Source organism: Vanacampus margaritifer, chromosome 16 (genome assembly GCF_051991255.1).
Source record: "Vanacampus margaritifer isolate UIUO_Vmar chromosome 16, RoL_Vmar_1.0, whole genome shotgun sequence".
NCBI lineage: Eukaryota > Metazoa > Chordata > Actinopteri > Syngnathiformes > Syngnathidae > Vanacampus > Vanacampus margaritifer.
Window position 1 is genome coordinate 10,279,605 of NC_135447.1, and position 15,049 is coordinate 10,294,653.

Below are 15,049 nucleotides of genomic sequence, written 5' to 3' on the forward strand. Positions count from 1 at the left end.
GCATGTGGGATCCAGTTGATCTGCGTGGACAAAGGCCACGGCGGGGCACGCTCTAATGCCAAAAGCATCCTCTGATGTTTCGAGAGCGGAAAAGCAGGTCTGCGAACGAGAGATAAGCGCAGCCACCTCACATCGCACTCGCGGACTGCAGAGGATTCTGTCAAACGTCACGGGACAACGTACACAAACACACAAAGTCCGACTGCAAACGCATTGTCATCGCTTTGTCGGGGTTTTTATGTTTGTTCGCTTTGTTTACTTTCAGAATTGTATGCGCCAAGCGCATAGTAATTGCACTCTAGGAAGTGCAGCGAATGACAAAGCATGCATAGGCATCCTTAGAAAAAGGACACGGCTGGTCTGAGTGGGCTCAGATCTTCCAGTAGCGATGACCTTGGTCTAATCCCTCATTATAACATGCTTTATAATACAGTACTTTTCATGGAAAACAAATTTGGCTAATCCTAATGCAATGGCTCTTTCTTCCAAGTTGGTCACTAATTATGTCTCAACAATGGCGTTGGAATTGTGTCGTTTCCAGCAACACTTACAAGCAAATCTTAAAGAATGTAAATTGTTACAGACTGCGTGAGATTGGGAAAATGCTCACAGTGTCTTTGGGTTTAACACATCGTTCCCTAAATAGAACAACCTTCCAGCTTGCTCTAACATAGGTTGTGAAAATGAAAGTCTTAGTGATGTATTAGGAACTTTGTGTTCCTCAATACAGAAAGCAACAAGCTTGATATTTTCCTATACCAACCAACGACTTGCAGTATTATTGCACCTTGGACCAGTGGTTCTCAAATGGGGGCAGGCTACGTGAAGGCACTCCAGGGGGTACGTGTGATTTTATAATACATCTTAAAAGGTGTGTATATATATATATATACATTAATAGAATGAATTTTATATTCAGCAGGCTATTCAATTTCAGCGTCCTAAAAACCCAGCATGTCCCCCATATCAGAATGGTTTGACCCAACTTGTCATATACCACCGAGAATCACCTGTCAATCACTTGAAAAAATCACTGTTTAAAATTCAGTTAATCATTTATTTTTGAGAACAGAGCTTTACAATGATCCCAAAAGATTATGCTTTATTTTGATAATAATTTGTATGTGCACAAATATTTATTTATTTATAGTATGTATATTTTTATTTCCAAACAGTTGAAGAAACCACATAATTACAAATACAGCTCCAAAGTTTAATACATTAGACAATGATGGCACAGCACTCGGTTGTTCTTATTATTATTTTTAATCAGAAATGCTTTGCGCTGGTTGGGGGGTACGCCCTTACTTGGCTGAAAAAAATATTTCACAGGGGTTACGTTACTAAAAAAAAAAAAGGTTGAGAACCACTGCCTTGGACAATCTTAAATAGGTCCAACATGAGTAGATCTAAACAATTGTGCGTTTACTGTAGACGGATAATAATGCTCCATCCTGACTTCCTCAGACTTCTTTATCCGTTTGCTGCAAGCTAAATCAAACGGCTTAAAATGCCAACATATAAATCACAGTTGCTTCCATTGCCTGCTGTTTTACTTTCCTTTCCACGTTTAAAAATAGCAAACTAAATAGTACAGGAAGCGAGGGAAAGGCGGTTTATGTTCATATATGCTCCTGGGACTCTATCTCTGCATTGCCACGCTGAGATTTGGCTGTAAGGCTCAGCCAAGTAGGATATATAAATATAAGAATATTCAATGTGGTGACTGCCTCCGTGTGATATTTTACTGGGGCAGGGACGACAGATCTCATCCACTTTCCCTCCAATACTACTTTAGTAGTCCAAGATTAGCCTGGTTGGCCCGGGCATCACGTTCTGCCTTGTGATGGCTTGACCTTCGTGGGTCACCCAGTTTGCCGTGTATTGTTTTGGCATGGAAGATGTTCTCACTGTAATTTAAGGGGAAATTGTGCAGAAACGTAAGCAACTGTCTTGTATTTGAACTGGAATGACAAATAGCTTTTGGAGAGTAGAAGATCCAGGAAGATGTTAAAAAAAAAGTTTGGGGGTGAATTATTCACTTTGGTAGTGTAAAAATTAAATAAAATTAAATTAAATTAAATAATAAAAATAAATCCCATGTTGTTATTTTGTGGGAAAAGAATCATCGAAATCATTAATAAATGTTTGTGTATGACATTCAGAATATTTTTTCTTGTCAAATTATCACGGCCATATATTTATTTATTTTTTTTTTCATTTTTAATTATGCAAGTGTTTAACTGATAAGAAAAAGAGGAGGATGAGAGTGTGGAGTGGATCAAAAAATGTTGAAGACGTCCTCATAACATTAAATGTCCAAATGATTAACTTATGCTTTTCAAATTTGGCGGGCAAAAAAATGTTGATTAAAAAAGCCTTTTTAATTAGCCGATTAATCACGATTAATCAACATTTTAAGGTGATTAATCTGATTAAAAAATGTTATCGTTTGACAGCTCTAATTATTAAATTTGCACACAAAAAATAAAGATGGCTGACTAGTTTTGAAATCAGAAATCGGTATAATAGTTTGTTGAATTATTGTTAAAATTACTGTACAAAGGATTAAAAAAAAATATTGCAGAATCTCAATGCTCTTATTTATTACACATGACAATTAAATATTTGGGTACAAATTTTAGCAAGAGTCATGGAAGTTGACACAGTTGATTTGGTTTCGCGGGCCACAAAGCATGATCTGGCGGGCCGGCTCTGGCCCCCCCGGTCTTTGAGTTTGACAACCAGGTAAGGGTTAAAGTAGCATTTTTTTCCTTGTTTATTAGACCATGATTTGGCCATGCTTATACTTGTGTACATAATATATTTTGGTGAGGAATGATCTCGCTTGTAAATGTCTCTCTTTTTTTTTTTTTTCAAAAGAATATGAAACCTGAGATCGTTCAGAGTGTATGTGTATGAGTGTATATAAATTATAGCAATACGGCAAAACAGACCAGGAAACGGCACGTAATACATCACAGTCATAACATGGACAGCTCAAGATGGCTACCAGGGTATGTCATTATTTTGATAGCAAAAACATTTTTTTCCGAGTATTTAGATGCTGCTAATGTTTATACTGACTGTGTATGTAATCAGATGACTATTCAGTGCCGTGCTTTAATGGGAAGGAGATCAGTTGAGATTGACTCATGCCACAATTTTATTATTGTGTCAGTTTCCATAGCAGCTAGGTCATATTGTTTTCATAAGATGCATTGACAAATCAAAAACAACGGGCTTTTTCAAGTCGCCTCAAATATGACTTCTTCTTCTTCTTTTTTTTCCTTCTACAATGAATTAGGTTTGGTAGAAAATCTTACATCTGAGAGAATAGACTCCGAAAAGGATGCTTGCCTCACATTCGCGATGCATTTCTGCTCTTCATTGAAGGTGTTTTGCAGCTTGCTGCTGCTGGGTGTGTCTTTGTTTCTGCCTTGCCAACAGTTGTGACGAGTGAGCGCCTAAGTGAACACACACAGACACGCGCATACACACAGAAAAGCCAAACCTCCCCCCATCCGGTAGCTGAAGGATGACGGACACCTTAAGGTGCTGATGTTTCTTGCTTTCCTGTCCAGTTCAATCTCAACACTACTGGTGAGAAGGAGATGGCCTGAGGGGTGAGGACAGGCGGAAGAGGCGGAAGAGGCGGAAGAGGCGCTCGTGTTTGTGTGTGGAGAACCACGTATCGGTTTATTGTCGAGCAACCGCATCCCCATTGGGACTGCGCTTTTTGTTTGCTGGGTTGTTCAAACATCAGGTGTGTGTGTGTGTGTGTGTGTTGTGCTTACCTGCTCCCCTGGGTGATGAGGTTCTTAACACACCAAGACGTACTCTGACCTGCATCTTTATAAGGTTCCCTTAGTGACTGAGATGGACAGTTTGCCACACATGGAGAAATTGACACTTCCTGCTGCTGTGTGTGTAGGCGAGATGGTGATAATTGCGTAAATAATGTGACAGCATCTCAACACGATACAAACTAACTCACCGCTGGATTAAACAGAGGAATAGCTCATTTGTTAGCATAAGTACCCTAAAAAAAAAAAGTAGGTCAAAAACTCCTATGCAATGAATCAATTATGTTAGTACTTTGACAGCTTTTGAGTGTCTGCAATAATTATACGTCTCTTAAAAGTATACTGAGCCAAACCATTGTAGGTCCAGTACCACGTCTGAATAAAAGGTGCTAAGTAACAGATAATGCAAAATATGACTAAGCTATCAAACGGACCCAAATCCATTTAAGTTGTGCAATACGCCATTCGGTACGCTCTTGAAAGCATAGAAAGGCGACACATTGCTTTAAGCATCCAACTCAACTAAACCCTTTGAGGTGCCATATTAGTCCCAGTAGGAATGTGATGCGGTATGGGGATCCTTCAAAGCAGAAAAGAAATAGCTCATCTATCAAACTGAATCAAATCTCTTTAGATAGCGTAATAATGCATTTAGCAGAGAAAAGTGTGCAAAAAGTGGTCGAGAACAGAGCGATTATTTGGGTTCCACAAAAAAAATGCTTGTCAAATTGAAACTATTAATGTGTTTGGTGCGCAAATAAACAACATGTCTAATGTCACTCTTAGAGTTGAAATTACATAAATAACATCTTGGAGCATACAGTAAAAAGCAGCATACAAAATGGCTGTTCGAAGACTTCTTTGAGCTTCTCTTTGCACTAAACATGGTCTACGTTCTGAGGGTCTTATCTGACTTTGTCATTCTCTGATTTATTCAAACAGGAAACATCAAGAGCAAACATACTCAACAATCTCATCAATAGTTAGTGGGGATGTTCGAAAACCACTTTTCTCTGATACCAGTACGAGTATGCCCCTCTTGAGTAGTCACTGATACCAAGCACCGATACCACGAGGTGCTTTTCATACATAATAGCAACCTCCTATTATCTTTTTCCATTTGTTCATAAAATACATCTTATAAACAACAATCAATTGTCATGTTATGTATGAGCCACCGTCACTATATATATATATATATATATATATATATATATATATATATATATATGTATATATATATATATATGTATATATGTATATATATGTATATGTGTGTATATATATATATATATGTATATATGTATATATATGTATATATGTATGTATATATGTATATATATGTATATATGTATATATATATATATATATATATGTGTATATATGTATATATGTATATATATATGTATATATATATGTATATGTACATATATATGTGTATATATATGTATATAAATATATATATATGTATATAGTGACAGGCAGAACAATTAAATGCATTTCCATTTGATGTATGTAAATAAACTGTATTGTATTGTAATGTACCTATTACCGTTCCTACAAGTGAGTAAGGCATGGCTTCCCAAGAGCAGATCAACTTTGTGTCCAATTAAACCCTCCCGCCTTTCACACCGAGTTAGCCCATTTGTGATCAAATTGAGACGACATCATCATTATTTCCGTATTCATACTTCTTGTGACATTTTTGTAAAGCGGGCGCCTCGGCTCAATAAAGGTCGGGAAACACCGCGCTTAACAAAAGGATGCTACGCTCGACAACTTTTGACAATGCAAACGCGGGGGTACGGCATTTAATATGGCGCCGAATTGAACGGTAATTGTTGATGCCAGCGGGTCTTGCGAGCGACAAAGCCAGCTCGCGGGAGCGTCGAAGAGTGCCGATGCAATGAGAAGAGCTGTTTGTGTTGGCTAGCTCAGTAGGGGCTCGTGTGCTCAGCAGAAGTGTTGTGTTTTGTCATCCCCGTCTCCTTTTTGGCACGAAAGGCGGGTGAAGTATGCCACATATACTCCCTGCCAGGCTACATATTGATTAGCGTGTGCGTGCGTGTGTGTGTGTGCGCGCACAGGAAATTGACGTAGGAGTGAACAACTTGGCGCCTGCTGCTCCTTTCTGCTTTCTTTTTTTTTCTCCAAGCTGATGTGTTACATGATGATTTGGTGTGTGATGTCATTGTATGAGTACTGCGGCAGGAGAGCTATTTACTTGCTGTTTTGTACTCTACCTGTAAATCCACTACGGCGCTCGGCATAATGTGCTTTGTATGATTCCGACGTCGTCGCTTAGATGTAGTGAGTGAAGATGAACGTCAGCGCTGCCGTTTTATAACGTCCTGCCAGCCGCGCGGCTTGGCTGAGCGTTTACATGGAAATCCCAGTGTACAAAAAAAGCATCCATAAGTGTAGGCTGTTAATCGGTACATCCCAAACACTGTCTTAACATACGATATGTGTTCCATTTGGGAAAAAAGCATCTTTGAGAGCAACTCTGACGACGGTTGCGCCTATCAAGATGTTTTTTTTTCTTTCCTCCCCTCCTCCCCTTTGAGATGTCTGTCTCTTTTTTGGTTTGATTCCCCCTCCTCTCTCTCACCTTTTGAACTCTGACATCCGTGCCTACCCCAGGATGTCTGTCACAAACTGCAGTCCAACATTGTGACAATGTTTTTTTGTTTTCCCGATCCTCTTTATGAACTTCCTGTTTTCGTATCCTTTTTTCTGTTCTTTCCCTCAAGGTCTGGCGCACCTGATGTTAAACCGCCAAGGTATGGGGTCTATTTGGTTTGCTTTTCCCTCCCAGCCACCCAATCACCCCCCCGTTCCCCCCCTTTTCCCATAGATGCCATTTCAGTTAACTGTGCTGCACTAATATTGCCTCTCCTGGTTTTTTTTCCATGTGTACATTTACTTGCTAATTTTTGCTGCCTTTCATGTTATGCTCACGACTCACTCACTTCTTGTCCATCAAATCTTTGTCCTGACCACTGACTGCGCTACTGGAACTTCACCTTTGACCGCTGCAGTCTTAAGCCAAGGTAATGCACCGACGCTCATGGCGTCTCTTCGGTTTGCTGAAGGTATTTTCAAAGCCACAAATGTGTCTCGGGTCACAAGAACTCGCTGACTGTCTTCCTGGGAAGCTAATGAGAAGAATATATGAATATATTAAGACGATAATTTACTGTTTTCACTTAATTTGCCATTCAAATACAGTAGAGAGCTTAAATGGTGTTACTTTTGATCCCAGCAGGGTTGAGAATGATGTTACCTTTCACATGGGGTAATTGTAGTACAGATATGTTGAATAAGAAGTGAAACTGATATTCAACTATTTATAATTATTATGTTGGGCTAAACTGGGATGCAACATATTTGGTGTGTATTCAGACTCAATACGCTTTTGTGTTTTTTTTTGTTTTTGTTTTCTACTGTGTGCGCAGAGATTCTGATCAGTCGTTATCCGCGTCTCCATGGCAATCGCTTTCCACGAAAAACACAGAGACCTGACTTTGATGACCTACTCCCGCAGTAAAATACATAACTCTTGCCCTCGATTTTCTCATTTTCAAAATGTCGTTTCTCAAGGATGAAACTGATCTCTGCGAGATTCTGCGGCAAACTGTTTTTTTTTTTTTTTTTTCTGGAAAGCCTACAAGTGCTGTGCTCATTTTTAACTGGTTCATAGATTGCATTGCATCATTCGTCTTATTTTGTTTTTAGCATATCCCAGTTAAATAAATAAAAAAACATATACAGTATGTAACTAATAATACAGTGTGAGCTCTAAATAAAAAAAATAAAAATAAATCCTGAAAAATAAGAAATGTTAATTCAGACATTCTACTGTATTGTCTGATGATATAATTAGGTGTAAAACCTAAACTAGTCCAACATTTTATGTCTTCTGTGAATTATTTATGTATGTTGAATCACCAATGAAGAGTCTGAAATTAATTATCCAGCTGGATGATCTCTTGTGCATTTTCTAGGGGTAAAAATATGATTGCATAAACATCTTGTCAAAGTCAGTTACAGTAGATGAGCGAGTCCATAGAATGGGATGTTTTGTTGTTATTTTAACCCACGATAAAATCTTCCCATAAGGCTTGATGACTTTGGTGCTAAATATTCTGTTTTCATTTTTGGTCACTTTTCCTATTCACGGCTTATATATCACAATGAAAGGATTACAGGGTGATTCTTACTTTAAGATCATGCTACGCTAAATGCTACCACCAATGCATCCGTATAATGATTAACATCAGCACCTGCATTATGGTAGCACTATCAAATATTTACTGAGTCATACAATGAGTAGGTCCTAAAGGTCAACCATACTGTGATTTGTCCTAAAATGAAGCCTGAAAGTAATTGCTCCATTTCATGCATCAATAAGAAGACATTGTGGAGATAATTACCCCCCAGGCAATACCAGCACACTTTTCAATTTGTAGCAAAGTGCTGTACATCGAACTGCGCGAGAAATATGTGAGACGGAAAAGTTTGACCACGGCATTAAGTCTGGTATCAAACATCGGTTATTAACATCGGCGGTTGTCAAGCTGTTAGCCTGAGGCGTACGCGCGTGTGTTTTAGTTTGAGCTGGTTTGTTTTTTATTTGGCACTAAATTAGCCCAAATCAAATAAACAATGTAGTTGCTCCCCTGTGGCTTTTTCCGCACGGTTGAGAAATGAATTCAGACTGGTGCTTATTTTTTATGCTTAGATGATGTTTGAATTCACAAACATTTGAAAACTATGCACACCCAGATGTGGACACCTAATTGCTTATGCATTCCCCGACGGACTCCGTGGTCAGTAGCTGCCCATATGTCCATGCCACCTGTCTTAGTTTGAGAAACTGACAGATGCCTCCCCACTAAAGACTTAGTCACCACCTGCGCCCAAGTCCGGGCCCCGGCTTATAGAGTGTTTTGAATTTGTAAATGCTGAAGTCTCGTCATGATAACCAATCGGCGTATTGTCATTTTGCATGACTGCGTGTTGTCAGTGTAACAGGTGGGCTCTTAAGACGAACGAGCTCGTGATGCCCACCTGGTGGGACGGCCCCTCTTTCTCGTCTGTGTTTAATGTGCTTCATGCTGTGACAGTTGTTATTACTATACTCATTTCAACTAGCTGCTAATGTAAATATTATGAGCATGGGGACCACATTTGTCATTTTAAAGACTCAAAAGGATCGCAGGGATGATGCGTTTTGTTGCAGTGCACCTCACCGGCTTAGTCACATGAGGCACCATTCTTTACCGCTACGAAGTACAGCAGCATCTTGAAAACAAAGAATTGAAATAAACTGTCAACTCTGAATGTTGATTACATTTTATAATGGAGGATTTTCATGTATGAGCAAAAAGAGTCAACGAGAAACTAACAGCAATCTGGGCTTTTCTTAGACAGTAATGTGTGTGGATCTGGCTCTCCTTGCCTTTTTAAAAGCAAATAAAACCACAGTGGAATGCTCTAAAAAACACAAAAACATGCTCATTACAAATTGATTTGATTTGCCTGAAATAACATCATATGATAAGATTTCCCACCTTGAGCTAAGGGGAATCCGTTCATACCTCTGTAGTGTCAGGAGACAGGATACTAGCCGATGTAGTTTGTCAGAGTGAGAGAGGGAAGGGAATATGAGGAAAGAGGTCGCAGTCACATAGAGCTTGCCATTCATGCTAGTATATTCTGCTGAGCTTCATTTTGGGCCGCGGTCCTCCACAATGGTCTAATAGCTGGCGCCAAGGTAAACGGTGATGGATTTGCCGACGGTGGCAGCAGTTACAAGGTGCTGAATTGCGCCATCAGCATCAGCCGTTTGACTGCAGCCTTGAGCAGCCTTTGCTTCTGAGTTAGTGCCAAAGTCTGAGGGGTGTCGCGGCAAACGCAGCAGCTACTGGCCTCCTCCGTGCCTCGTCAATACTGGAGCTGCAAACAACGGAGCAAACCCTAAAGAAGAAGGCTCTTTCTTTCTTTCTTTCTTAGTTCCTTACTTCTTTACTTCATATTTATCTCTCTATCTATCTATCCATCTATCTCATGCAGCTAGCTAGCTAGCTCGCTAACTCACCACTGTGCGTTTTTTTTTAACTCATTCACTGCCATTGACGGCTATAGATGCCAAAAATTCAAATTTTGCTAACAAGAGTATGAAAAGTAGAGAAAAAAACTAATGTAAAATTAGAACAGATATAAAATGTGTGGTTAATCGTTAGTTAACTAGTGAAGTCATGTGATTAATTACAATTAAAAATTGTAATCGTCTGACGGGCCTAATTAAAAAATATATATATTAAAAATAAGGGGCGTTTAATTAATTAATTAATCGCATAATAATTTTATATCTCTTAGAAATTTACAAAAAAAATTCTAGGTTTTCATAAAAAATGAAATTAAATGAAAAAAAAAGCTAAACTAATAGAAATAGTTGACATTAATTTTTGACGTCTATAATCGTCAATGGCAGTGAATGAGTTAAATGCCAGTTTGTTTTCTTCCCCACCCAATTAAATAAAAAGAAAAACTATCCAAGCCCAATAGCTTCTTTGGAACGGCTACCTCATGACTGTTGACGTTGTGCCCCCAGAGAAAATCAAATCAGTCGTATTTATATAGCACCAATTAATAACAGAAGTTAGCTCAAGACACACAAACATTGAGCAGGTTAAGAACCACACTATATAAACCAACCCAACATTTTAGCAAGCATGGAGGCAAAGGAAAAACTCCCTCGCAGGTAGAAACCTCAACCCAAACGATTGGTTTATGATGAGGAGACCGAGTAGAGGGTCATATGAGAGTGTTGAGCAGCATGGGGAGGGGTGCACAAACAACAGGCATAACAACTAGCCGTATCGACAGTCATAGTTCCATAATGACAACAACAATCATCCGCTCCAAACGAGTTGACAGGAATGGAAAGTCAGACAAACACGAAAGAAATTCCTCCAAACAATCTGCGATCTGGTGGTCCATTGCCATTTGTATGAGTATTGAGCCTTTATTTTAGGGTCCGACACTTTCCTCTGAATCTTATTATTAATTTGCTAGCATACCAAAGCATGCACTGGTATTTACAGTAGTTATGCAGCATCTGTGTATTGTGTTATCTATATGATTGGATTCAGTTTGACGCCAAAAGTGGGTTGTTTTTCTATGTTCTTAATGTGGAGTTTTAGAAAATGTCAGAAGTGAAAAATCTCTCTGCTGCCTCCACTTTTTTCCAAGTGGAAGTTTAGTTAGACTTTCACACTCGTATTGACATTTCAAAAATGTCACGGATGAATAAAGGCACAGGCGTAATTATCTCTTTTTATTATTGTCAACAAAATGTATGGTGGGGGGGGGGGGCTATTTTGTTATATTTGTCTGCCTTGTCTTGTCCATAGCGCTCACCGCTACAACACATTTCTCACAGTGGCGTATAAATCTTTAAACATAACCTTGGGGTTTCTTATTTTAGTTGTAGCATTGCAATGGCGTTCTGAGAATGCTCGATGATATTAGGTTCCGGCTGCAAACACCGTACTTGTTTGCAGGTTTGATTTATTATGGTGGTCTTTATGTAGTGTGACGTACTGACTCTGCAAAAGTTGAACAGATTTCGTGTCGGCCCTGTAAGACTGCTTAACGTGTCTATTCTTCTGTTCTTAGGCCAGGGAGAGTCGATGGCCACGTTTAAAGGCAACGAGTACTTCAGCTACAATCTGTCTCAGACGCCCATTCAAAGCAGCTTGGACGAGATCACGTTGTCCTTCCGCACGCTGCACAGGAACGGCCTACTGCTTCATACGGGGAAGTCGGGAGATTATGTCAATCTGTCTGTGAGGGATGGAGCTCTGTGGCTGGTCATCAATTTGGGCTCTGGCGCCTTCGAGGCTCTTGTAGAACCGGCCGGCGGAAAGTTCAATGACGACGTCTGGCACGATGTTCGAGTGACGCGCAACCTCCGCCAGGTATGTACACCGTCACCTTTTTGCATTTTGAACGGTTTGTATGGGAAAATGTCCTGGTCTAATTCTTGACCAACAGTCCTGAACAGAACAATGGGGAGTGGTACCATGAGATAAGTCAGGGTGCAGGCGGCGTGGGTTCAGCTCCCACTGAGTGATGGTCTGTGTCTATATGTGCCGAGGAATTGACTGGTTATCAGCGGGTGTAGTCTGACTTTCACCAAGTCAACTGAGATAGGATCCAGGTCCTCCAGACTCTAAACACGCTGAGTTTTATGAATAAACAAATCAATCTTTAGCTCTTTCCTGCCAGTCCAGTAAAAATGGATCTTTGGCGTCTTTAGCCGTCAATAGCAGTGAATGAGTTCATGTCTAGACCAGGGATGGACTAACATTTGAGTGGACAGTCTGAAAGAGCATAAATTTATTTTGTCCTCTTTGCGTGTTCCAAAAATGAAGATAGATTTAATGTAAGAAAAATACATCTTTGCAAAAAAGATTTTTAATCAGTCAGAGATCTCTGGACAGATAACAGCCTCTAATTCATCACTTAAACAGGTGGGATTCAGAGCGTCAAATGTAGTTCATCCGCATGTACAATGGTTTCTTATAGTTAAAAGACCTCCTCTCTTTCATTTGTAGACAAAACATACTCTCTGGTACTTTTCCGTGAGCGATGGCGAAAACAGAGTCAGGTGTGGGTGTTCAAAACAGATTCTGTTCTCAAGGACCAAATGTGTTTTCGCACAAAACGCTGAGAAGGAACTTTTTTAGACTAAATAGTATGTCCCAGTTTAAGGTCAGATTATACCGAAATCAACACCACTTGCTCTGCACAGGACACAAAACATTTCGAGAAGGTTAATACTGAAGAATTAAAATGTTAATAATGTGTAACAATGGTTAATATATGAAATGAAGTATTAAAAATGTTACAATATCTATCAAGTCCAAATTTGAAATGCAGGAATGCACGAATGGGTCAGGCCATTTGTAGATTGACTACTTGTGGAGTTTTTTATCATGGCCTTGACATTTAGGAAGAATTGATGCTCCATAATTAATTCATAACGGATTGAACTGAAGTGAACCAAATCGAATCGGGGAAAATCCAGATATAATCGAACAGAACTATTGTGAATCGAAATCGAATCAATTGAGGAAATTCAAATTGATACCCAGCCCTAATCCAGCCACGGATAAGTGATGGATGGATGGATACAAAATGTGCCCATTGGCATTGGTACGAACGGCTCTTGTCCTGACCCCTTGTTGCTAGGCAGCATTTCATGTCGTGCAATCCTTTCAAACTCCCAATGCCAGTGGGGAAGATGCTATATTCAAGTCACGCCCACATTCAGGTCAATCATGCGCACTTCATTTTGGTCTGTAACACATTCTTAAGAGGTTCGGGTAATTTTCCTACCTTCAGGAAATCTTTTAAGGTAACACAGTTCTACATCAGTGAAGATTGGAGCAAACAAGTGCTGCTTCTAATGAATGTTAAATATGTGCGCTCTGCAGGAGTCCCGCTCTCGGTGTTCCCATGCTCGGCGAGATATTACCAGCTCCTATTAGGTCATTGCCCTCTTTCTCATGAAACAGATTGCTTTGGTTGAAATAATCAGCATCTTGTTTTTTACTCACCACCAGATTTTTTTTACACCCCTATTTGAAAATGCAATATTATCCATCAGCTACAGTATTTTATAACCTATGTTACCTTGAACAATCATCGTCGCACATGGCAACACCCACTCTTGAAATTAATTTTTGTCTCTGTGGCGGATGATGCAACATTGCAGCAGTTTCAGAGAGGTCATGCAAGCAACAGCAGTGCTTGTATAATGAATACAGGCAATGCATGCCAAGTACAACTCAGCCCTAAGGTTTCATATTCATTTGTGCTGTCTAGAGGACAAGCCACAATGCTGAATCCTCCAACTAATTGCCAGAATGTGTCTTACACACTCGCTGTGACCCCATGTCCACTTTTGGACTGCGGTCAGTGAGAAAACCCCACAAAATTCCCAAGAAAAACTCAGACCAAGTGCTAAGATCTAAAGGTTGACTGGCACTAGAAGATCCACAGCGTGGTCAAGCACATGTGACACTTGGACTCTAAATGATTTGACGAGTTTGAGTGCTACATGCTGTGCTCAATCAAGCGTGTTTGGAAAGGTAGGCCTGGTGAAAACGCATTTAAAATGACAAAACACACAAATTTACAACTTATCCAATATAAAATTATTCAGAGAACATACATTACTCAATATATGATGAAGAAAATGGGACTCTCAGACTCCGACATTTGTCTCCAATGTTTACAAAACACTACAGACACTTATGTTCATGCTTTATGGTTATGTACTCCGGTTATGTATTTCTGGACTAAAGTCTTAGAAAAACTTTCCGCTATTTTGGACTGTAGGATACCTTTATCTCCAAACTTGTGTTTGCTAGGTGACCTAACAACAACTGACTTACCACATCAACAATTTCAATCTACACTTGTAGCCCTTACTATCGCAAAAAAAACAATTCTTGTTAACTGGAAAAATAAACAAACTCTGAATATCGACCAATGGTCTAACCTCCTCATAAATCACATTTTAATGGAAAAAATATCTGCCTCAAATAAAAACCAAATATCAAAATTTATAGAAACATGGTCTACGTATATAGAATTTTTTAACCTAATTCTGGTTACTTAATTCTGCCTGTTAGTGAGAGCCACCACATCGTGATAACTTACATTAATGTTTCTGCATTTGGCAATTTATTATTATATTATATTATTAGTATGGGATTTTTTTTAATAGGTTTTAGGTGAACTAATGAATACACACACGCTCGCACATACACATACTCACCCACATACAAAAAATAAAAAATAAAATAAAAAATAAAAAATATATATATATATATAAAAAAATAATAATAAAAAATAAAAAAGGAGAGCAATGATGACATGTCAAATCGAATGAACAATACTGAACTCTCCAAAAAAAAAAAAAAGGAAAGGTAGGCCTGGACAACATGTTTACTCATGCATGTTTACGGAACTCATGCATGTATAAGCAATGCAATCATTCCTCCCACCAGTTGTTGGTAATAATAGCAGCGATCTTGCAGTGCAGAATGGTAGGAGGGGTAAAACTAATTTCAGAATAAAAGAATGTCAAAGGAAACGTCGTGATTTGACTATCCTAAAAATATATTTATTTTTTTTTTAACGGTATGATACTATGCAGTAAT

General features: G+C 39.1%; 1 protein-coding gene across 13 annotated transcripts in view; it reads left to right on the top strand.

The window, feature by feature from the left end:
* nrxn2a (neurexin 2a) overlaps positions 1-15,049 on the top strand; it is a 145,835-nt gene that overhangs the window by 35,762 nt on the left and 95,024 nt on the right. For 12 of the 13 annotated variants that reach the window (XM_077545924.1, XM_077545932.1, XM_077545928.1 and 9 more), the window contains one exon: positions 11,493-11,794. In XM_077545924.1, the coding sequence (XP_077402050.1) occupies positions 11,493-11,794 (302 nt within the window). Of the gene's footprint in view, positions 1-6,559; positions 6,590-6,847; positions 6,860-11,492; positions 11,795-15,049 lie in introns of all 13 variants that reach the window. The other variant, XM_077545934.1, reaches the window with a different exon arrangement.